The sequence below is a fragment of the Netta rufina genome (assembly GCF_964035555.1).
Source record: "Netta rufina genome assembly, chromosome: 2".
NCBI classification, from domain to species: Eukaryota; Metazoa; Chordata; class Aves; order Anseriformes; family Anatidae; genus Netta; species Netta rufina.
The window spans coordinates 17,121,252-17,143,878 of record NC_140124.1 but is presented as its reverse complement, the minus strand read 5'-3'; the positions used below and the strand labels follow the sequence as shown (position 1 = coordinate 17,143,878).

Sequence of the window (22,627 nt, the reverse complement as noted above, 5' to 3'; positions counted from 1 at the left end):
CCCAAGTGGTACCTTTTGTATCCACATAGTCTTTAAAAGTTGTGAGCCTACTGCTCAGGGTCTGACCCGCTACAAAAAGAAATAACCTAAGCTGCCAGAAGTCACCCACCCTTTACAAGGGTCCTAAGTTGCACTAATGCAATCTCCAAAAATCTCAGGAAGGGGAGAGAGGGAAAAAAACAAACAAACAGAAAATCTACAATGATTTACATACAAGACACAGTGGGAAAACTTTTGTCTCTGAAACCTCTCAAGAACTAAGTATCCCGAAAAAACACATGATGAAACTCATTATTTGTACAAAGCAACAATCATACAGTTCTTTTATAGAAGTAAAGAGAGAGAGAGAGAGAGAGAGAGAGAGAGAGAGAGGGGAAGGAAGGAGAAGAAAGAGAGAAAGAGAGAAAGAGAGAAAGAGAGAAAGAGAGAAAGAGAGAAAGAGAGAAAGAGAGAAAGAGAGAAAGAGAGAAAGAAAGAAAGAAAGAAAGAAAGAAAGAAAGAAAGAAAGAAAGAAAGAAAGAAAGAAAGAAAGAAAGAAAGAAAAAGAAACCAAGGAGAACAATAATAGAAGTGCTTCCCTGTGTTTGTACTTTACAGCAGCCCAGAGAGCATCAAGTACTTATATCAGCATCAAGAAATATTGACCCTCTGGCTTTGCTTCTGAAGAGCCTCTTCAAACTTGTTGTAATTTGTTCTGCTACAGTGCTTAAGAGTGGCCAAGGTTTCAGAAGGGGAACAAATCAACCAATGCTCCTCCCCCAGTAGTCCTGATATGCCGGTATGGATCTGAATACCATTAAATCCATAGCAGCACATGACCAGTATATTAATCCCAGTATTGCAAAAAGCTGCTCTTCTACAATACAACCATTCATATTTCTTTCTGGAAGGAACATCAAGCCATTTTTCTTTTTTATTTCACAAGAACTTCTAAAACAAAATTTAAAATAAAATAAATCAAGCACTGCGGTAACGATACAAATGAAAACGTAGCATATTAATAGCATATTAATAGGACAAATTATTGGATTCTGAATCGGAATCTAATTGGAGTAAAACATAAAATGCTTTTTCAAGCTATATTGCTTTTTTGGTTTCCTGCTTTGGCAGTTTGGGAAGCAGAAAACTTTGGGCTGTTGGACTGCAAGCTGCAATAACATTTGCCTTGAGGACTCCTGAAAATCTTGTTGGACTGCTCATGAAAAAGTCAGCCCAGAATTTGCACCAGGCTTTGCTACTGCTTGTTAAGAAATAAGATGGTTTAGGATTCCTGCAAAATCATACCTCCTCGAAAGAATTTGACTTTCCTGTTGAAGATGGAAGAGCCCCCTTGCTGCCCCACTGCACCCAGGAACAGAGGTCTAAGCCAAAGTACTGCTGAGGGAGATGAAATTAATTTAAAATCGGCCAACCAGGTGAGAGCAAAAATAATGAAAATGAAATAGTGGAAAATGTGACATGCAGATTCCGTCCTAATAACAATAGTAAAAAAAAAAAAAAAAAAAAAAAAAAAGTTTACCTTTTTATCTCACAGAAGGATTGGTTATATCCATGCCACAGCCCTGCAAAAGCTCCTTTGGATAGATGGCAGGTACTGGAATATGGAAAATACTGGAATGGGGGTTGTTAGATAGAAGAAAAGCATGGGAGAGGGGCTACAGCCTTATTATCAGTATCACTGTGGCCAATATCATATTCCAGGCAGCTGCCGAAGACCTTTTCGAAGGCTGACCGTGGAGTGAAAAACAAAACAAAACTCCTAGCCACCCATTCCCTAAATGACATTTTGGTGGAAACTCAAGGGGATTTTCAGCAGTGTCTTTTGCCTCCCTCAGTGCTTCCAGAGCACCAGCACAGGGGAGATGCAGGGTGGGCAGCAGCTGTCAGCCCAGAGCTGCCTCGATGGGAGTCGAGGTTGAGTTCCCCCCAGCGTGAGCACTGCGGACCAGCACTGGAAAATGGAAGAGGAGTGGAAACCTGAGACAGGTCAGCAAGCATGAAGGCATGTAACCCAGAGAGAAGATCGTGTACTGATCGATGCTTGGCTCTCCAGTGGTGTTTCATGCGGTTAGGCTAGAGAAGCAATCACCGGAGACACTGTTTGATGCCTTTGCAATGCGTCCCTCCTGGAAGAGATGCAAAGCTTTCCACCAGATACAGAAACCCAGTCCCAAATCTGCTCTTGGTTATACCAGCACCGGCTTCGGGGAAGCTATTTCGGATGCACCCAGTGTGACTGAGATCTCAGCCTGGTGCTTTCCTTCTTGCTCCCAGAGAATAAGGATTTTGACCTGGATTGCAGCCTTGTTCTCCCTGGGCATCTGAAAAGTGGAGCTGCGGTCTGTGTTTTGTTCTTAGAGGCTCGGGAATTACTGCTGTTGCCAGACATAGGCATTTACCTCTCGTACAGATGCTATAGCACTCCCGGATTAAAAGAGCATTGCGCCCAAGTGATGGGAGAAACATCTGGGGTTTCTTTTTGATGGTGTGCTTCTGTAAATGAAGATAGATGTGCTGGTTCGCACAACTCTTTCAAATATTACATTTCATAGAAATGCGGCTGCTCAAATTCAGCTCCAGTGTAAATCCAGTAGTCGTGGGGGTCTAGCAGGGATAAGTGTAGTCCTCCAAGACTCTTTTTAATTTTTATGCTACACCTTACATAAATCATAAAGCTCTGAGGAGTCATGGCCATGACTCCCTTGATGCTTTTATAGAGGCTAACACAGCATATCCTGACCAGGATTTATCAAAGCTGCCATGAGAGAAAAACTGTAAAAAGCACCACCAGATATTTTCCCTTGTATGTTCATTCTGTGGCATTTATAAAAGAAGAGGAGAAGAACTCTTCAATATGTCATTAACGTGAGATTCTCCAGACGTGTATTCTGGATGTATGTTTTAAATCTCATGCGAAAATATGGGAATATTCTAAAAGCCATAGTCCAATGAGCTACTCAGATTGAATTGCAGCATTGAATGGACAGTGTTTATGCAACCATATTTTTAGAAGTCTGAGCAAACCTTTCATGTATATTTTTAAAAAGCAAGAGAAGTTATTTTAACAGCATCTTCCAGTTATAATTGGCATTTTCTGAGACATTAATATTATTTTTGTCAAAGCGATAATGTTTTCGCTAGTGCAATAGTTCCACAATGAGGTACGGAAGCATAAAACGATCCCATTTTGCCAATGCTACTAGAAGCGAAGTTCATAGCACTGCCTTTTCTAAGGAGCGCTCAAAATAATAATTCTAGATTTCCACTGTCTTTTTCTAATACTTCGTGTTATTTTGATATGTTCACGTCCCTTGCAAAGTGACACATGCTGTGCTAGGCAGAGCCCCGAGGACCCATCCTGCAAATGTGTTTCCTTTCATGCACCCAGCAGTAGCTCCCGGCAAGGAAATCAGACTACTCACGATGCATAAATCTTTGCAGCACCCAGACCTGAGATAGCATCACTCAGCAACTGATAGCATTTAACCACGCGTTTCAATAGGGTGCCAGATGGCAAAGGAAACAAAGAAGTACGAGCTATAAACATTTGCAGCTTCTTTTATACCTCTTACTGCACCACGACTGCCAGTCATTTCAGGGGGGCTGTGCCTGCGAGGGAAACAAGTGCTTCCCGTGCCCAGCTTTGCCGTGTGATGACCACTGCTGCAGGGCTCTGGAGCAGAAGCTGCTCCATGAGCAGCGAGCGCAGCGTGTGCGGCAGCTCTGATAGTGCGGAGCAGGTGATGCTCGTTATCGGAGCAATATAGCTGTTTCCGTTCTAGCCTCCTTTCAGAAGGGAAACGAGTAGCTCCCTACAACTTCCTGAACAAGCCCTGTTTTGTGCTGAAATCTCCCATTATTGGTTTTTTTTTTTTTTTTTTTTTGACCTGAAGGGTTTTTTTTTTAAACGAAGAGAAAATATTTCTGCCGTGCTTATGAATGAGGCTGCAGGATGCGGGCATCTTCTAGCAGGGAAGAAGGGAAGACACCTGTGTTTAGCTGCCTGTCTTCAGCCTTTCCCCAGCCAGGAGGGCTCAGCCGTGGGAAATCCCTCTGGGGGCACGGAGGGGGAGCCCTGGGGCTGGCAGGGGGAGGATGTGCCCGGGCTCCCGGCCTCGCTGCTGCCTCCCAGCTCCTTCCACGCAGGTGGCACTGGCAGAAATGTCCCCTACATCACCGGGCGGGTGAAAGGACAGCGGGCACCAGACCCTTGCCCACCTTGGGGGGGCCGCGGTCCCCATCCCTCCACTCCGCGGGGCCGTCGGGGCGGCCGGGGGGGTTCCCTTACCTGCACCAGGGTCATCTGGGAGCCGAGGGCCAGCAGGATCTTCTCGGTCTTGGTGGGGTAGGGGTTGTCGCGGTGCTTGTAGAGCCACTGCTTGAGCGGCCGCGCCATGTCCTGCAGCGCCTGCCGCTTGTGCCGCACCTTGCCGCCGCTCTGCCGAGCCCTGCCGCCGAGAAGGGGCGCTCAGGAGGGGGATGCCGGGCACCCTGAGCCCCCCTCAGCCTCTCCAGTGCCATGTCCCGGGGGGTGGCCCCAGCCCCGAGGTGACCCGAACCCGGGGTGTCCGATCCCTGCCCGTCGGGGGGCGCGGGGAGCGAGGATGCTGCGGAGGGTGCGGGGGGCTCAGCCTCGGGGCGAGATGCCCTCGGTGCTCGGGGACTGCCGGGCATGTTTTCGGTGTGTTTGCAGAGGGGTTTTCCTTGAGGGGATGTCCCCGGGGGGAAGCAGCCCCCAGGCCGAGCAAAGTGCCGCGACCCCGGCGCTCCATCCCTGCTCAGCCCCGCGGCGAGGAGCGCTCCTCCGGGAAGGAACCTTCCCAAATTCGCAACGGCCCGTATCGGGACAAAAAGGTTGGAAGGGGGAAAAAAGGATCTCAGGTACCGATAGGAAAATAAATAAATAAATAAAAAGTAGAAAGGTGTTTTGGTGTTGTGATGTTTTTTGTTGTTGTTGTTGTTTTTTGTTTTGTTTTGTTTTGTTTTTTGAATAAAAAAGGTTGAAAGTGAAAAGCGAGCGAAGCCGGGGGACCGGGAGGCAGAGCCGGGCGGCGGCAGGGGGCGCCGCGGGGCCGTGCCGAGCCGGGCCGGGCCGTGCCGGGCCGAGCCGGGCGGCCGCGGGCGCCGCCTCGCCCAGGGCTCCCTCGGAAACCCAATTCCGCCGCGATGAGCTGGTAATAACATTTCGATGAAACACAATCTGCGTGCTACCGAGCAGCCGCGCCGCTGAAAGTATGAGCTGATGCAATCGTTAAGGTGGAAACGGGGAGTAAAAATAGCTCCTCGGGATTTTTTCTCGCGTTCCGCGTCTCCTCGGACATTAATTTCCAAAGCTGCCCCGGGTTGCTTGGTGCCGGTACAAACCCTCCGAGCTACGGCCGGCAGCACGCCGGAGCTACCGGGTCCTGCCATCACCTCCCCTTTCACCTGTTCCACAACAACTACCGGAAAAAAAAAAAAAAAAAAAAAAGGAAACAAGAGAAAAAAAAAAAAAAACAGCCGCAGACGGCTCAGCCTCAGGTGTTTTTTGCACGAACCCGTTCTCAGCATCGCCGCGGCGGGCGGCGAGGGGAGCGCAGTGCGCGCACAGCCCCAGCTCCAGCTCCAGCTCCATTCCCAGCCCCAGCCCGGCTCCGGGCGCTGCGGGCACCGCGGAACAAGTGCGGGGCAGCCGGCCCCGAAGCGGCTGCCGGGGCTCTCCCGGTCCCGTCCCGTCCCGTCCTGTCCCGTCCCGTCCAGCCCCGCGGGTCTCAGCCCGGGCCGCTTTCGCCAAAGGGGAGCCCCGCGCGTCTGCTTGGGGGGTGTGAATAAAGAGGAAAATAAACGCGGTGCCCCCCTTCTGGTTTTGCCCGAGCCAGAGGGAAGGCGGGAGGCTAAATGCACGCAGACAGGAGCTCTGTGCGGCGAGATGCCCCCAGTCGGGACGCGTCTGCACCGCCCGGTGCCGGCATCAGCGGGATGCCAGTCGCGGGGAGGACGGTTTTGGGGCGCGGGGAGCCCTCATAGGGACCACCTGGCAGTCCTAAAGCGACGCCGAGCGCCGAGCACTGGCACACACAACACACACAACACACACACAAACACACACACACGCACGTACCCCGTCCGCCGGTTGCGCAGGCTGAGGCTCTCCTTGATGGACGGGCTGTCGGGGAGCAGCACCTCGGCGTGGTGCGGGCCCTCCACCACCCCCACGTAGGGCCGGCCGCCCCTCTCCCGCTCCTTGGCGTCTTCCTCGAAGAGCACCTGGCCGCTCAGCTTGCTGAAGACGATGGTGTTCATGGTGGGGGGGGGGCTGGGGGCCGCCGCCGGCTCCGAGGTGCGGGGGCTCGCTGTGCGCTGCGGGCAGGCGGCGGCGGTCACCGGGCAGCCGCGACCGAGCGCCGACAGCAGCCCGCCGGGGGGGCAGCGCCGAGGCACCGGCAGCCGCCTGCCCACCCCCGGGGGGCTGCCCGCAAACCCTGCCCGCCCCCAAGCCCCCCCCAAAACCCCCAAAACCCCCGGCCCGCTCCCCCTCGCACCTCGCCGCCAGCCTCCGCCGCGCTCCTCGCTCCGTGTCGCAATAGTTGGGAGCGCGGCTTCTCTGTTGGGTTTGGTGCTTTCCTCCCTCTCTCTCTCTCTCTCTCCCTCCTTTTTTTTTTTTTTTTTTTTTTTTTTTCCCTTTCCCTTCCCCTCCCCTCCCCCGGAATGATTTTCTCCTTCCCCCCTCCCCAAACGGGGAGGGAAACAAATTGTTTTTAACGACCACCAAATGCGCAGAGCCGGCGCCCGGAGGCGCAGCCGCCGCGCAGAGCCACTCACATCGCCGGGACCGCCGCTCCCCTCCCGAGGGGGGAGGTTTTTTTTTTTTGGGGGGGGGGGGGACACCGCCGGCCAGGGCACCCCGAAAGCCCCGGGAAGGGCACGGACCCCACCGTCAGGGGGCGGTGCGTGGCGGGGTGCTGGGAGCCGGGGGGGGGGGGCAGCGGAGGATACGGGGGGGTCCCGCTACCCACAGCGGGGACCCCGTCGGGGCACAGCGGACGCGGCGGAGGGCGCAGCCCCGCGCCGCTCATTAACGCCAGTATTTAATGAGACTGCACCAGGAAACATCCCCCCCAGCTCCTCTCTTCCCCCTCCTTTTGTCTCCCCCCCCCCCGCCTTACAACGCTTACAGCCCGAGCCGGGCGGCGCCCCGCTCCCTGTAGCATCCTCGGCGCGCCCCCGCCGGGAGGCGATGCTGGCCCTGCGTGCGCCCCCGGCCCGCTCCCACGGGTGTGCTGCGGCCCCCCCGCTCCTCCTCACGCCCCCCACACCCTCCGTACCCCCCGCCGGCCTTAACGTGTCGGTTCCCGTGCGCAGAAACCCGAAAAAGCTGTCCCCGGGCAACGCTCCCGAGGATGCCATTCAGAGGCTGCCGATGCCGGGCACCGGCTTTCGGGAGGGAACGTGACGTCACGGCCGCATGACGTCACGGCCATGACGTCACGCAGCCCTGCGTGTCTTGGAAGGGGTCCTCGGAGGAAAGGGGCAGCCCGGCACGGGGGTCGCCGGCCCCGACCCCACAGCCTTTCACCGAGAGGAAAGCTGGGAGAGGCGACGTGCTGGGGACGCCCCGTCGAAAAATCACCCGGCTGCCGGGACCCCAGCCAGGAGAAGGGATGAGAACAGGGTGGCAGGGACCACAGGAGCACAAGGGGCTTTAGGGCAAAGCCCCCCTGCACTGGGTGCCCTGGTCGGAGTGATTGGGAACAGCCTTTGGGGGACAAATGGGGACACGGGGACAGGAGTGCCTCCTGGTCTGTGCTGAAGTGCCTAGCTGCTTGCTGCAAACCACACCGTTCTGGTTATTACTGTGCCTGGCTGAACCGTTTCTGACCTGGGAAGGTTTGTTATAATTACATTACAGCGAGAGGACTGAGAAAGTGAGAGGCTTCATCGACACCGAGCTCCCGAGAGCTCTGGCCAGTGAAATGGGAAGGTGATCTCAGCCACCTGCAGCCCCACGCCAGTCCTTGCCCCGTTATCTTCCCTTTCCTCCCTCCTCCTGCCTGCCTGCTGTGGCAGGAGGGATGCCCACTGCCTGTGTGGTGGCTCGGGAAGAACAAGGAGGGGAGAACCTTGGTGGCAAGATGCTCCTTTCCACTTCCCTCTGGACACCTTTGGGTGTAGACGCCTGTTCTGCAGAAAAAAAAAAAAAAAAAAAAAAAAAAAAAAAAAAAAAAAACAGCTGCCTCCCCACGCATACAGCGGGTGAGCAGGGTCTGCCTGCAGCAAGCCCCATTGGGCTGGGGGCAGCACGGACAGCAGCACCCCTTTACTCATATTCTCCCCAGTGCCACGGCAGCAAAGGGGTCTCCTACATGGGAACTGTTCAGTTAAAGAAATTCCCCCCGGTGTGTCCCCTGCTGGTGCTCCCACGCTGAGCGGAGGTGCAGGGCACCTGGCTGTCCTCGAGGAGCGGGCAGCCAGGGCAGCAGGTTGCTGAGGGCCTGGCACGTCCCCACCCGCACCCAGAATAAATCGCAGCAGCAGCAAGAGCCGAGGGCAAGAATCAGCATTTGGAAAGCGGCTCTGGAAAAAACCAAAAGCCTGCGCGGGGCAGGCGCTGCCAAGCGCGGCGAGGCAGCAGCAGGAGCAGTTGGCACCGCGGCGCCTTACAAGCCTCTAAAGCAGCGAGATCTCCCAAATCATCACATGTAAATCTCACACGCGCCCGCCCCCTCCATATTTTATTACTTAGATCACAGTTGAAAAGCTTAAATGAAAACAGGGTTTCTATTTCCAGAGCTTGTTTAACATCGCGAATGTGATACAAACTGCGGGCTTCATGGTTTTAATTAAGGTTACTTACCCCACCACGCACGGAAAAGTAAGTCAATGACTGCTGGCCGCATGCTGCAGCCCACAGCTGGCTCCCCGAGGACTGATGGGAGCACCAGGGGTCCCCCATATCCCAAAGTGGGGCCAGGTTTAGGGGACAGGGGGCTCTGGGGCACCTGCCAGGATTGGGGTGCGAGGAGCTCCGTGCTCCCCTGGTAAAGCCAGCCCCTGTGCCCAGCCTGAGGCAGGCAGCAGGCTGGGCTGGCACGCCAGAAAGCAGCAGCGAGGCGCCTTTCCAAGGGATATCATGCAGAAAGAGCCTAGAAGTGGTGCTCTAGGGTCTGAGCTGTCTCATGGAGAAGCCAGGAAAAAAATCAACGGCGCTGTCAGGCTGAGAGGAGGATTTGCTCCCGAGGCTGCAAGCGGTGGAGCTCCCCGGTGCCATCCCCGCTGCAGCCAGCGGAGGGGCTGCTTTTGTCCATGACTTCACGGTTGTTTTCTAAATGCTTTCAGCAAGTATTTCCTCGGCGCTGCATTCTCACAGCAACCCCCTCCAGCTGCAGATTCCTTCACGGTAAACATATATGTTTGAAATTCAAAGAATTTCCCCGTGTCCCTGGTACGCCACGCTGTGGCACGCTGGGTGGCTCAGTAACTGTGTGTCGAAGGGCCTGAGAAGCCGCGTGGGTGAGGAGTTGTTTAACATTATGCAAAACGAGGGCTTATCTACACTGCAAGTTATCCACCCTCACAGGGAAGAGGCCTGTTGCCATCCCGGGAAGCAGCTGAGCTCAGTCCAGAGGCAGATGCAGACAACACGCTCACCAAAGAGAGCCGAACCTCCAGGGGCTGGCCTCCAGGCCCCGCAGAGCCCCAGCCTCTGTCAGCCCCCAAAGCACCGGGGAGACATCAAGCAGGGATGAAGCCAAATCTTGTAACAGTGGGGTTTTGTTACCATATTCCTGAGGAAGGAAGAATCTTCCCCTTTGGACACCTCGCCTAGGAGAACATACAGCAGCGGGGTCACCGTACCTCATAGGACATCTGTGGGGGAGGTAATTGGGTTGGCCTACTAGAAAGCAGACAGGCTGTGAAGTCACCACTTAACACAGGCCTGCTCACATGCACAAAGCTGTGGAGAAATTAGATTTGGTTTTCAGCAGCACCTGAAGGAGCACCTAAAAGATAAAACATGGGTTTATTTTAATTTTGGATGGGTGTTTGGTTTGGAGACGTTGGTAGGAGGACATGGTGAAATGGGAACCTGTGTGCAGGAAACAAGCACACTGGCATCGTGTGTGACCAGCCCTAAGCCAGCTGTGCTGGTAATGCTGTGGCCTGATAAATCTGTTAAACCCCAGGACCAAAGAGGACATCCAAACTGGGAAAAGCACTGGGATTTGTGGCAGCAAAAAGCCCCAGACAAAGCACAGACCCCCCAAAATAAAAACCCAGCCCATAAGCGTTGCTTCATCTAGGAGGGTAGAGGGCTCATATCTGTTCTGCATCTTCTTTGTGTGTTTCATCCGGAGAATGAATAAACAAAAACATAGCAGCATCTCCAAGCAAGGACCAGAACCCAGCTCTTCTGACTTCTAGCTGCACCCCCCAAAACAGTCAGAAAAACAACAAAATAGGAGGTGAAATTCATCCCCAAATGAGTGGTTTTCTTCATTAAATGTGATATAGCAACATACACAACATTGATAACTTGCTGTCATATATATTTTTTCTTTTCCTAACCATGTTGCTTTTAGCTGAGTTTTAAAATCTGCATTTCATCTTCGCCGAGGCAATTCACTTCTTTACTGCTTTTACTGGTCAGAGAATGACTCAGTTGAATTTAATGCAGTGTCTCAAATAGATGATGTCTGCTCTGCACTTGAAAAATGAGAGTGGATTTGTTTGGATTTAACATTAAAGGCTACAGGTCACAATGCAGAAATTTCCTATCTGCTTTGAAAATTTAAGGATAAACATTGAATAGTTGATAACAATAATAGTAATAATTGTAATTTTTCTTCAGCCACCTGTGCAAAAATAAACATCGCACACTGTGTTATTGAATTCTCTACAATTTATTCCTGTTTTCCTGTCTAGCTAGCTATGAAGTCAGGCATTTTTTTCCACCGATATTCTTCAGCATCACAGATACAGAGGTCAATCCACCATTTTAAACAATCATCTGGCTCAAACCACGAGGAACTCTTGCTCAAGCCCTGGGCATGCTGACAGCAGCACGAGCAGGTGCTTGTGAGCAGAGGGAGCTCAGCATCTCGCAGAGATGCATACGGGCACTGGAGCCAGCCCCCAGGACACTTAGGCATCCCATGATAATCAAAAATATGAGCCCAGCTGGTGATGCCGAGGAGGTGTGAGCGGGGTGAGGGAATGGAAGTGACGATGGCGAGGCGGGGACCCCGTTTCCCACTCAAGCCACACGCGTTTCTGCGTGACCTCCAGGATTTCACAATCTCCATGCCTCTATTCTGCAGCTGCAACGTGGGAATAATAACACTTCCTCTCCTTTCCCTGCTTCCTCCTCTGTTTTTTGGCACAGAGCGAATACAAGAGGGCTTGATCTCAGTTGGAATCTATCAGTGCTACTGACATGTTAATAATACTAGCAGAGACGTTTCCTCTTTGCTTCGCGCTGACAAAGCTCCGCGCGGGGCAGCGGCTCCCGACGTGTCAGCCCAGGCTGTATTCCCTTTCAACCCCAAATCTGAGGCGCTTTCCGGAGACAAGACAGAGAGCATGCACAATTCGTTCTGACTTTCAGGATTTTAAACAGAGAGACGGAGTCATAATACGCTTCAGTTTGATGGCCCTCCAGTCGCTGCATAAAAAGCTCCGAAACATCCTCAGCCTCTTGGCTGCGTGCACTGCCTAAAACCTTGCTCAGTTCAGGCAGGGTTTTGATGATGTTCTGCCTGCAAGCTGCTGGGTGGGTGTCAGGTCTGAGAGGGGACAGGCAGAGCTACAGGGCAACATGGATGTAATCGAGGGGTTTTTGTGTCTTGAAGGGAAACCCCTAAGGTAACACACCGGTTTCTGTAGGGGGCCAGCTGCTGGTGCTTGTCCCTCCAGGGTGCTGGGATCCCTTTATCTCTGCTTGGAGTCCCCCAGCAGTGGGTTGGTTTCCTGCAGAGGAAGCCTGAGAAAGTCTGGGGACAAAATAAGGTTGCGGAAAGATTTTGTAAAGATGCTTTGCAATTAATGTTTTTGGCCTGAGTTTGAAAATTTCCTTCCTTATTACTTGCAGTCACATAAAAATGTCTCCCTCGTCGCTCTAGCTTTCACATAATTGATCATTCATAAATCTCTGATGCCTTAGATGGTTTCTTGGAGTTTTCCAGTAATAATAAAAACAAATGTTTATTCAAGCAGATTAAAAAGTCAGGCTGATCCTATTAATCTGTTTAACCAGTGCAGATAGCTGTGTTATCTTCTGTTCGTAGAACTGAATTTAAAGCTCTGTGAAGAGTTTTAAAATGCACAAACGCTGTGCTAGCCGAGGCTGCAGCCAGCGATTCAGAAAGCAGTTTGGCTTTGGTAGCTCTTGCCAGCCTCTAAAGTCAGTACCCACGGAGAGGCAACAAGCCCATGTTCTGCTTTTTCCTGTTTATGTACGGGGTAAATGGGTCCTGCAGGGCGCAAAATGTTCGGTGCAGCAGTGTAACTCGCGTACAAACCGTTAATATTTATTATTGGTGAGGCTGAGGCAGGCGAGCCAGCAAAGGAAATAGCTGGCACATCTTCATTAATTCCTTCTGGTTCTAAAGTAGTTTTCAGGAAATAATTCTGCAAGACCTTGGCTCCACACACAGCGTATTTATTCAGAGCTGGCAGGGGCACCAGAAACCATATAGTTCATCAAGCCCCGCGCTCCTCTGGATCCTGAAGGTGTTTATCAGGAATGGCTTTCAGATAGGGCACAGCCCCCCACACACATGGTGCCAGTCCTGGGACACTCACTGGGGTCTTTGAGGCTTAATCACAGCCCCTGTCCACACTAGGAACAATCTTCAGAAATCCCTCAACGTCCTCAAGGGAGAAGGAGGTGTTGTCCGCCCTAGCATGTCAAGTGAATATTGCCTTTGTAGTTTTTTTTTCCTCTAAGTTATTTGAATGTAACTATTATCTTTTCTCCCGTAATACGACTGTTTGACTTGTGACCTTGGGGATACTTTTCTTGTTGCTTTTAGATCTAGCCATGACTAAAACCAGAAGTTTAGATATATATGCAGACTTCTCTTTTTTTTTTTTTTGTCTGAAAAATAGACTGAAAATCTTGAGTATCAGTCTCTCTCATGAGATGTCCTGATTTCACGCATTACAGCAGGGCCAGAAATAACATGAGAACAGCTTTTCTCACAGTATTTCGGTAGTTCTTTCCTGGCCATTGCCAAAAGCAGGATGTGAAGACATGCATGAGCATTAAAGCAAACTCCTATTAGAATAGTTCAAGTTCCTTTTGCATTGTGGTAAAAATTTGTGTCAATTTTTATTCTATTCAGACTATTTCATCCCTTTCAGTACTTCAGTGTTTTTTCTTAATAAATCATTCTGCTAGGTTAAATGTGATTTGTGGGTTTTCATCTTTTATTATTATTATTTTATTTTATTTTTTAAACACACGCCAAGAATATGACAGAGCGTTCTGACCTAAATTGCACATTATTTGATTGTATGCATGAATGTTGGCTGTCCCACCGGCTACCCCACTGGCTCTGCAAGCACTCCTCGTGGGTGTGATATAAGCACGCAGCGAGTGCTTGCTGCACTGGGTGCCCGAGTGATGATTTGGTGCCCCGGGGCATAAGGATAGAATCAGCCTCAGGTTTGCACAATTAAATTGTTTCCTTCAAAGCTGTCAACGAATTCAGGTGCCAGTCACCTCAGCATGTTTCCACAAAGTAGCAGAAGTGGATAGAGTTACCTGCCTCGCTGCCAGGGTAAATACTGGCAGTGAGTGCAAGCAGGACATGGGGTTGCAGCCTGCTGCTGCTCCATGTGCACGTGTGCGTGTGCATGCACGTGTGCATGTGCACGTGTGCCTATATACGTGCATGTGTGTTCTCCTCCTGGGTGAGACGTGCCCCACACAAGCAGCCCTGCAGAAGCCAGGGCAGCCCCGTGGGCTGTGCCTGCCACATCCCATAGTGGTACCCACGGCAGTAATGTGAGGTGCTCCCGACTCTTCCCAAAACGGCAGCCCAAATGCGTGCTGTGCCCAAATTGCAACTCAGCCCCTCTGCCCTGAAGGTCTCGACGTGTATCAGCCAGGGTTGTGTCTGCTCTTCAAGGGGAGAGGTGCTTGGAGTGAGGCTTTCCAAAACCTTTGGCATGGGTGCTCCCCAGGGCACAGCACGGGGTATCTGAGCCTTTTTGGACTCCACCTGCTCCTTCAGGTTGAAGCAACATGCCGTGTTTTAAGGCTGTGTTTGCCCGTGTTTCCTCTTCATGAGGAAATGACTCTTTCTGAGGACAGATGAGGCATCAGCACCTTTCCTGAGGTGGGTGAACCAAAGCTTGAAAATACAGCTCTGGCAAGCTGCAGTCTGCCAGGCTGCTTGTGGGATCTAGTTCAGGGTTTATGGATCTAACCTTGGGATATGAATCCCAGGATCTCAGATCAAGTGATGGCCTATGGACTTTAGGGTTGGGCAAAGCCTGGTAAAGGGTTTTAATCATCTTTCTCTGGACAATATCTGTGTTAAAACCACCTAAACTACCCAAGATTGGGCAGACTTTGCTGATTCACCCCCAGTGGTCCGAGGAGACCCCATTCTTGATACATTCCCCATTTTCTGGTGGGACTTAAATGGAGATGTGTAGCAGAAAAGGACAGGGGAGAGTTTTTTTTTTTTTTCCGTGGGACTTGAGGCTCTTCCTCAAGTGCTTGCTTGATCACTTTTGACACAGAAGCAGGACACTTGTTGACCACCCTCCAGGGCCTGTAATATCTCCCTCTGTGGGTTGGAATGCAGATATGTGGGGAGGAGCAGACGGTCTTTTGCAGCATACAAGTGATGCTGCTGCTTTTATTGAAGAAGCTGGAGCCCTTGAGGAAAGTACCCTCAACAGCTGCTGGGATTTCTGTAGATCAGTGGACTCAGATGTGAGATGTTTTTCAATGTTATCAAAACCAATGTCCTGTAAAAAGCAATGACAATGATGCCAGCATCTGGTTGGAGAGCTTTCTCCCCCCAAAAAGGTACTCCAATTCATGCCTATGTTTATGTGGGAGACTCTCCATGAATTGAGCCATAAGGTCCCAGTTAAGGTAATTCTGTTTGGCAGTAGCACTAGATAGTTTGCAACGAACATTTACAAAGCGGCCAAGGAATATGATTTCTTAAACAAAAGATCCAGCTTTTTAAGGTTCTTACCCATGGAGCTGCTTCAAGCAGTCATCATACTTCTGTCCTCCCTTGGATGGACTCCCCAGCCCTGGAACCAGGTGGCCGATAGTGCAGAAATGCTCAAAATCCTTGGAAAGGACACAATCGTGTCAATCGTCTCCAATGAAGGTAGCAGTCACAAACACACGGGTTTGCCAAAAGTCTCTGGCTAGTTCCAGGAAGCCTTCGTTTGTTTGCATTGCTAATCTGTCAGAGACCGAGACTGCTTGGGGAGATATCGAGCCCTTTGTAAGCTTTCTCGCGTACCGCTTCTGCTGGGATCTGCAGGATAGCAGCCATCTGAGAAGGATTCGGGAGACTGCCCAGTTATCAGGCTGAGACAGAAGGAGCTATTCAGAGCTGGAGGCAAGGCAGCCCCTGGAGCTAAGTGCCTGCTTTCATTCTGCAAGTCCTCTTGTGCTTTCCATTGCTTGGCAGGGATGGGAAATGGCAAAGCCTTGCTGCAGCAGGACTGGGATGGACCGGTGGGATGCCCTCCTGAGGTGCATCCCCTTGGAGGTCAGTGAATGCTGGGATGCAAGGAGGGCACCTGACTCACAGGTTGTGTCAGGATTCCCACTGAGAAAAAATTCTGTAAGCACTTCTGGAGCTCCCTTCTCATAGTAGAGTGAGGAGAGTAATTGGCATTGCCATGGACTTTCAAGCCCTTATGGAAAGGGGAGCAGCAGGACAGTGGTAGGTGATGGATATCTTTACATATCTTTACATCCATCTTTGGATTTCTGTGCTGTTACCTACCACCCGGAGCTGCCCAAGGGACCTGTCCCTGCTCACGGCAGGCTGGGCTTGCAGCACATCCTTGGCCTTTGGGCCCTTCCCAGGGGCAGCCTGCAGCCCCTGTTGGTTTGCACCATCATCTGGGTTGCAGGCAGTCAGGACTTGTTTGCCCAGATCACGTTTGGCCAATGTGAAATGTTACCTGCCCAACTGAAGTGAGAACTGAGGCCATGATTTCGTGTATTTCTCCACAAACTTTGTTGGTTAGAACCTTGAAGGAGTGCCTGCAGGTGGCAACCACCTTTTGCAGCTGAGTTCCCTCCACGTTCACACTGCTTTGTAAAACTGCTACCAGTTGATTGTATCAACACAATCTTCTTAATTCGTTGGACTGTTTAGTTTAGAAATGTAAATCTTGTGAACTTCTAACAATTACTAACTTTCTCATTGGATTACATTCTTAGACAGTTTTATTGTTTCATGCTGCTGGGTTTTCCAGGGTTTTCTTTGGCTGGGTCAGCCCTTCTAAGCTGCCACTTAGGACTGCTATGAAAACACATGCCTCTGTGTGCCCAGCGCACGCCCTGCAGGACGCACATGGCCCAGGCTGTTCACCGTGCCATGGGATGCCCACAGATCTCCAGTGCTGGAGCTCTTCAGTCACCACATGCTGATTTTCAGATTTTTGCCTGTTTTTGAGACACTTCCACTGCACGTACATGCTCGTATTTGCCAACCTTAGGGCCCACAGCACTGGGAAACACAGTGGATAAGCTCTGGGTTCAACCTCAGTCCTCTCAGGGACACAGACACTTACTGCAGATTGCAAAGAGATGCCTCACAGCTATAGAGCTGCTTCTGCAGTTCAGCATTTTGGCCAGCACTTCCTGAGGCCCCAACATCACAGCTGCATTTTGTCTTGGTCATAATGGTTGTTCATGATACAGAATAGCTGTTCCTAGGCCACAGGGGTCCTCTCTTAGGTTGGCTTTCTCTGATGGAGACTCTGGGGCTTGCAGAAGGTCTGAGGGTGCTGAAGGGTGCTTGAGCCTGTATTGCCCATCTTTCAGAGCAAGGTTGCACATGACAGAGTACAGGGGATTTTACTCTTAAAGATGAAATGTGATTTAGTTCTTTGGGGTGGTGGGTATGGCTGTGATAATCAGGTAGGAGAGGAGACAATTCAAATTCACTTCTAGCAAAAATTAAAGCATTTTCTATTACACATTTCTACAGCATTCAGAATGGATTAAGCAGTAGTTAGATATTGTTAATTGACAGTGGAATTAAAATCATAACATAGCTCTCAGTAACTGTGTTGATTTAGAAATGTTGACAGTTATGAATCTACACCGGTACTTGTACAGCTCTATGACTGGTGAATATGAGCACATCCACACAATGGAAGTGTCTTAAAGGTATGCAAAAATCTGGAAAGCAACACGGGGGAACCAAAGAAAGCTCTGGTTTGGGGGAGTTTTTTCTTTTCTTTGTGCTGAGTTTGAAAAGAATTAGGCCTCAGTTCCTTCAGAGAAATCACTCCTCTTTGTTTTGTACCTCTTCGTGCCACATCGGATCCAGTGCTTGGCAGTCACCTATACTCCTTAGTTGCTATGCTGAAAAACATTCACCTAGTCATTACATTCTGGGAAGCATACCAAGGCTGGCCCACAGATGTCCGCTTTCCCAAATATTTTTCCTTTTACATGACACCCCACCACAGACAGTTGTGGAATGGGCTGGAAGGAGGCATTGATCTGACCATAACTTCTGCTTCTGAACGCACTTTGTCCCTCAGCTGCAAGTGCACACTGCGTATTTCTCTCCAACAGTTTCTCCAGCTCCACTGTGAGTATTTTCCTGCCTAACCTCACACGGAGGTACGGGCTAGGTAGTCTGCTTTCCAAATGGCCTACTTGAGAAAGTCAGCCATAAGTGAGTGTAATGAAGGTCTGCAGAGCAGGACTGGCAGCCATGGGGAAAGGAATTTTCCATACTGGGCACACTGTTTGCCCATGACTGGGCAAACAGAGCACTAAAGGTGGTCAGGTGGCCATCCACAAGCCTCTGCTCTATCGCACCCATTGTGACTGAGTGCAGTTATGAATGACGGTGTGCTTTTAGCTGGAACGAAGCAGCACGTGTCTCTTCACTGAGTGCATCAGAAGCTCTTTTCCTTTATGCTGGTTGCCCCTGAAAAATGGGCAGAGGAAACCCACTTGTTTAAAACAGGGCATCATCCTCCAGTGGGACCGAGCTTGGCCCCAGTGAACCCCAGTTCCATAACCAAGGCTTACTAAACTGCTGGCCATCTACCACCAGCCTCCTTCTCCTTTTTTTTTTTTTTTTTGAGTGTCTGTTTGTCCCAATATGGGTTCCCCCACCCTTCCGTCATTGGAAGGTTTAATGCTGAGTGAAAAACCACGAATAGTCTTTGAACGCGTTCTGCCAAGTCTCTTTACAGTACAATACTGGCAGGAGTGAAACACTGGGGCCAGGCAAATATGCAAGCTTCATCACATTAAAGGAAGCAGAGCAGCACGGTTATTGCATCATTCTATGGCTTCCCAGACGTTGTTGTTATTTTTTCATTAGAGCAACAGAACTGCACTTGGTGCTTTTTGCTGAAGAGCCAAGGAGGCCCCAAAAGGCTGTCGACTGGAGAAGAGAATGCGGCAACTGGAAAGATGAGTGGTTTACTGCACTAATTTTATAGCACAGCCTTTACCAGTCTGTGGTAGAGGGAACCGGCAACATGATCTGTGTTCACTTTTTTTTTTACAAAAAAAGACACATAGCCAAGTACTTAAAACTATTTGCTTGTTCAAGACAAGTTATTTGAAAGTTTAAGTACTACTGAATCAACCAACATTTTTCAACACTAAATCATTTCAATTCCATATCATATGTTTTTAATTTTATCAGCATCTGTAACTTTTTAATTACCATTTTTATTAAAGATTTTTTTTTCTTTTTTTTTTTTTCTTTCTTTCTTTTTTTTTTTTTTTCCCAGAAGCAGTACACAAATCCCTAGCTATTTAATCCGGGCATTAGAACATGCAGTTCAAGGCTTGGCCATTGAAGCAAAACTCTGCTGCCAGATGCGCCCACCAGACCACAGGTGCTCCGAGTTGCTCTCTGGTGACTGCCAAGCTCCTTGGAGAAGCAAGGGGTGTCACAGCATGGCTGGACAAAATTTACCACCAAAATTTTAATGAACAGTTTGGCCCCCTGGAAGCTTCTAGGCAGATTCCCACCTAACGAAGAGGGAAGAAGCTTTAAAGGCACTGGCACAATGGGGAGTTGCCTGGAAATTTATGTTTCATGACCTAATGTTTCATGGTTCAGCATTGGGATAATGTCATTCTTCTGGCCCTCATCCAATATACACTCAAAGTGACAATATGCTGAGGGTTTAACTGGCCAACTACTATCTGGTCACCACATCAGCATTCCCAACTGTTGAATGAAAACACGTGAAATTAGTGGAGATGGTTTTGTGCTGCTGGAGAGATGTAAAAGTGATAGGGCTAGGCCACATTATATAATTTGGTAACCCAAGCCAAAGCTACCCTGTGTGGGTTTACGAACATTTCATTTGTATTCAAAGCAAAATTGATTGCAGTTGTCATAAAAGAAAGATCAAACAGCTGAAGGGTACCATGCTCCCTGTAGACTGGGTTAAATCATGTAACTTGCCAATGACAACAACTGGAAAAGAGAGCAGACCTTGCCAACTGGAAGATGCCTGGCAGATAGCATAGAAACAACTTGAGAGAACAAACACAAGCCGTGGTAATGCTGTCCATGGAAATCCTTCCCAGCAAGCAACAAGTACTACTGAACTGATAACCAGGCAGTAGGATGGGAAGCACACGTTACAGTGTAAAATTGCACTCAAGGAAAAGATTCATGAAAATGGATGACTCTTGGCTGGCTTCAATGCCCGAAGCAGCAAAATGTTGAGCACTGAGGAACATCTCTGTTTAAGCAGAGGAGGGAACAATAATTGGTAAAATTATTTCCTTCAGAAACTGTGTAATGTAACTTCCCATGGCAGGGCTACAGCTGCAGACACTTTGGTCCTGGCATGTTTCAGGTCACCAAAGCACAGATCAGGTTGTCTGAATTTAGCAGTGGCTAAGATACAGCGTTGCTTCCTTCTGTTGTTCTGGATCCCAAGCAGTGTGTGGCAAAGTTTAAGTGGCTAAAGAAGAGGCAAACCACAATTTACAGTTGGGGAGCCGGCAGCTTCTGCCTCTGGAAATAAGCTCTGCACGGAAACTTGAACACCACAGCTAAAGAAACACATCGCGTGTTTCCATTGTAGTCATTCTGCTGTCATGTGTAAAACAAAGATTACTTTCATAGAGATGTTTAAGGATCATCCATGTAATTTATTAAGAGATGAAATTCTTCAACTAACATATTATCTAGTTTGGCCTCCTGGGTCGATTCCCACCTGATCCCCCTGTCAGCAGCTCATTTGACTTGTTTTAGGAGATGTGGAATGAAGGATATAGCACAATTTCACACAAAGTGATTGGCGAGCCTAAGGCAAGTCAGTGATTCACATCTCAGGACAGCTTCATGAATCTCACACTCATTTATTTGCCAAAGAAAGGTTTTGGTGATGGAGCAGAATAACAAAGCCCCTAACATATCGCAGATCCAGTGCACCCAGGCCATGAAGTTTGTGTTTCCCCAACAACGTGGAGACAGTATGGTCTGTCAGAACACATGCACTTGCCATTAGCATGAACGTTACGAGGAAATGAGCATAAATCCCAGAGTTAAATGTGTAGTTTGAACATCCTGGGACAATTAAATTATTGATAATGGTTATCTGTCACCAAGCAATAAATCATGAACTCACGGAGTGGTAAAAGAAAAGCTATCTTGCTGCTGACAGATGCACAGACTGAAAGATTTGGTGGGCCTTTAAGGTTCCAGAAGTAATTACATAAAGGTGAAAGATTTCTTCTCTTGCCTTTTTTTTTTTTTTTTTTTTTTCCTCACCGACTATACTATTTCCATACTGAAAACAACACTTTCCTGACAACTTTTCTTACTTGGCCTCTACATTTTGTGAAATTTTAATGAGCATGAGGAGCAAAGCTTTAAGTGAGCAGCTGGTGAAGAGCAGGCCTGCCTTTATTGTTGTGAGCTGGAGCTTTGTGCCCTGCACAAGTGGAGGAGCTGGTGCCCGAAATTTTGAAAGGTGACAGATACTCTCTGCTGACGGTAACATGGAGATGATGCTGATGGTAACTGCAGGTATACTGTGGAAAAAAAAGCTATTATAAGACTGCAACAATACAGAAATAAAACAAGGAGGGAGCAGGCGACAGCAAAGGAAGGACACACAGACTGGCCGCCTTTTTGTCACTGCACTTCTGCAGCTGAAATAAGACTCTGTATTGCACTGAAAACAGTACCGAGCTCCAGCACTCTGCACAAACCTATTTCCTAAGAGGCTACAGGTTTACGTGGGCAAGCAGTAGCTGGTGGAAAGGGAAAGGGACAGAGGCATTTCCCTGTCAGGCACAGGAGCAGTGGAGTGTGAGCTCGCCGCTGCCCGGTTATAAATGGTGGGAATGCCGGGCCCGGGCGGCCGTGGCTGCTGGAGCTGATGCCAAGGCTTGAATGGGGCGGCGGGCGCTGCCAGGAGGGGGATGTGAGCAGGAACCAGGACCAGCTTTGTGAGCAGCCTTTTCAGGAGGCTGCGGTGTTGTGAAACTTAACACAGCCCTGCGGAGAAAGTGGAAGCTTGTCAAATGGACACGCTGTACTGCTGCCTTTAGGGGAGCCAGAAACCAGGTTCATTTATTCATTTTCCAACAGCTAAATCTTCTTGTATTAATTATGTGGAATCCAGGAATTTTGGCCAAAGAAAGATGTACTTTTTAATACTGATCCTTTGACTGTGTGGCGATCTGTATCAATTTCAAAACTTCTTCTCCTTGCATAGAAGTTTAAAACTTCAGGCATGGCACAGGAAAAGAAAATAGCACAAATAATGTGGCTTAAGTCTGGGATTAACTGTCTGAGACCTTAAAATAAAGACTTCAGATGAACTGCTCAGAGGCATACGGGCTACCAGCGTGAGTGTGAGTGTCAAGCTGAGGCCATTTAATTGTCAGGAACATGACATTTATTGCCCTGACGCCTGTATCATAAAATTAAGTTTACTTTAGAACTTATTCCATATGAAATACATGTTAAACAGTCAAGAGTGCCTTGAGAGGTCATGTTAAGGACAACAATTATTGTCAGGGAGTTTTTTTCCCCTACTTCAGTAAAAAGAATAACACACCAGTTTATGTACTTTTGTAAGCAAGACAGCAACAAGCTGTTTGTATCTACAGCCTCTCTCGCAGGAACAAATGAATAAATAAATAATACCAAGCCTCTCCTCTTCCAAATTAGTCAATTACTATTTAAAAGTATTTTTGCATATGCAACGTAGCATACACTACTACAGCAGTGACATCAGTGTGATAATATGGATGTATTGATTTAAAATAACTTATCATGTCTATAGGGCTGAGCTGGCAAATAACTAAAATACTATTAGCTTGGTCATGGGCTGCTGACAAAACCTGTGACAACCCCATAACTACGTTGGTGTTTGCACTTACCAAAAAATACTAATTGGATTCATATTTTGATCTCCAGAC

At 49.2% G+C, this 22,627-nt stretch overlaps 1 protein-coding gene across 2 annotated transcripts in view; it reads right to left on the bottom strand.

Moving 5' to 3' along the window:
- MKX (mohawk homeobox) overlaps positions 1 to 6,616 on the bottom strand; it is a 45,753-nt gene extending 39,137 nt beyond the window's left edge. For both annotated transcript variants that reach the window (XM_084281866.1, XM_084281867.1), the window contains exons 1-3: positions 6,522 to 6,616; positions 6,101 to 6,339; positions 4,289 to 4,448 (exon numbers count right to left, since the gene is read on the bottom strand). In XM_084281866.1, the coding sequence (XP_084137992.1) occupies positions 4,289 to 4,448; positions 6,101 to 6,282 (342 nt within the window). In that variant the 5' untranslated portion in view covers positions 6,283 to 6,339; positions 6,522 to 6,616. The remainder of the gene's footprint in view (positions 1 to 4,288; positions 4,449 to 6,100; positions 6,340 to 6,521) is intronic.
- Positions 6,617 to 22,627: the final 16,011 nt, after the last annotated feature.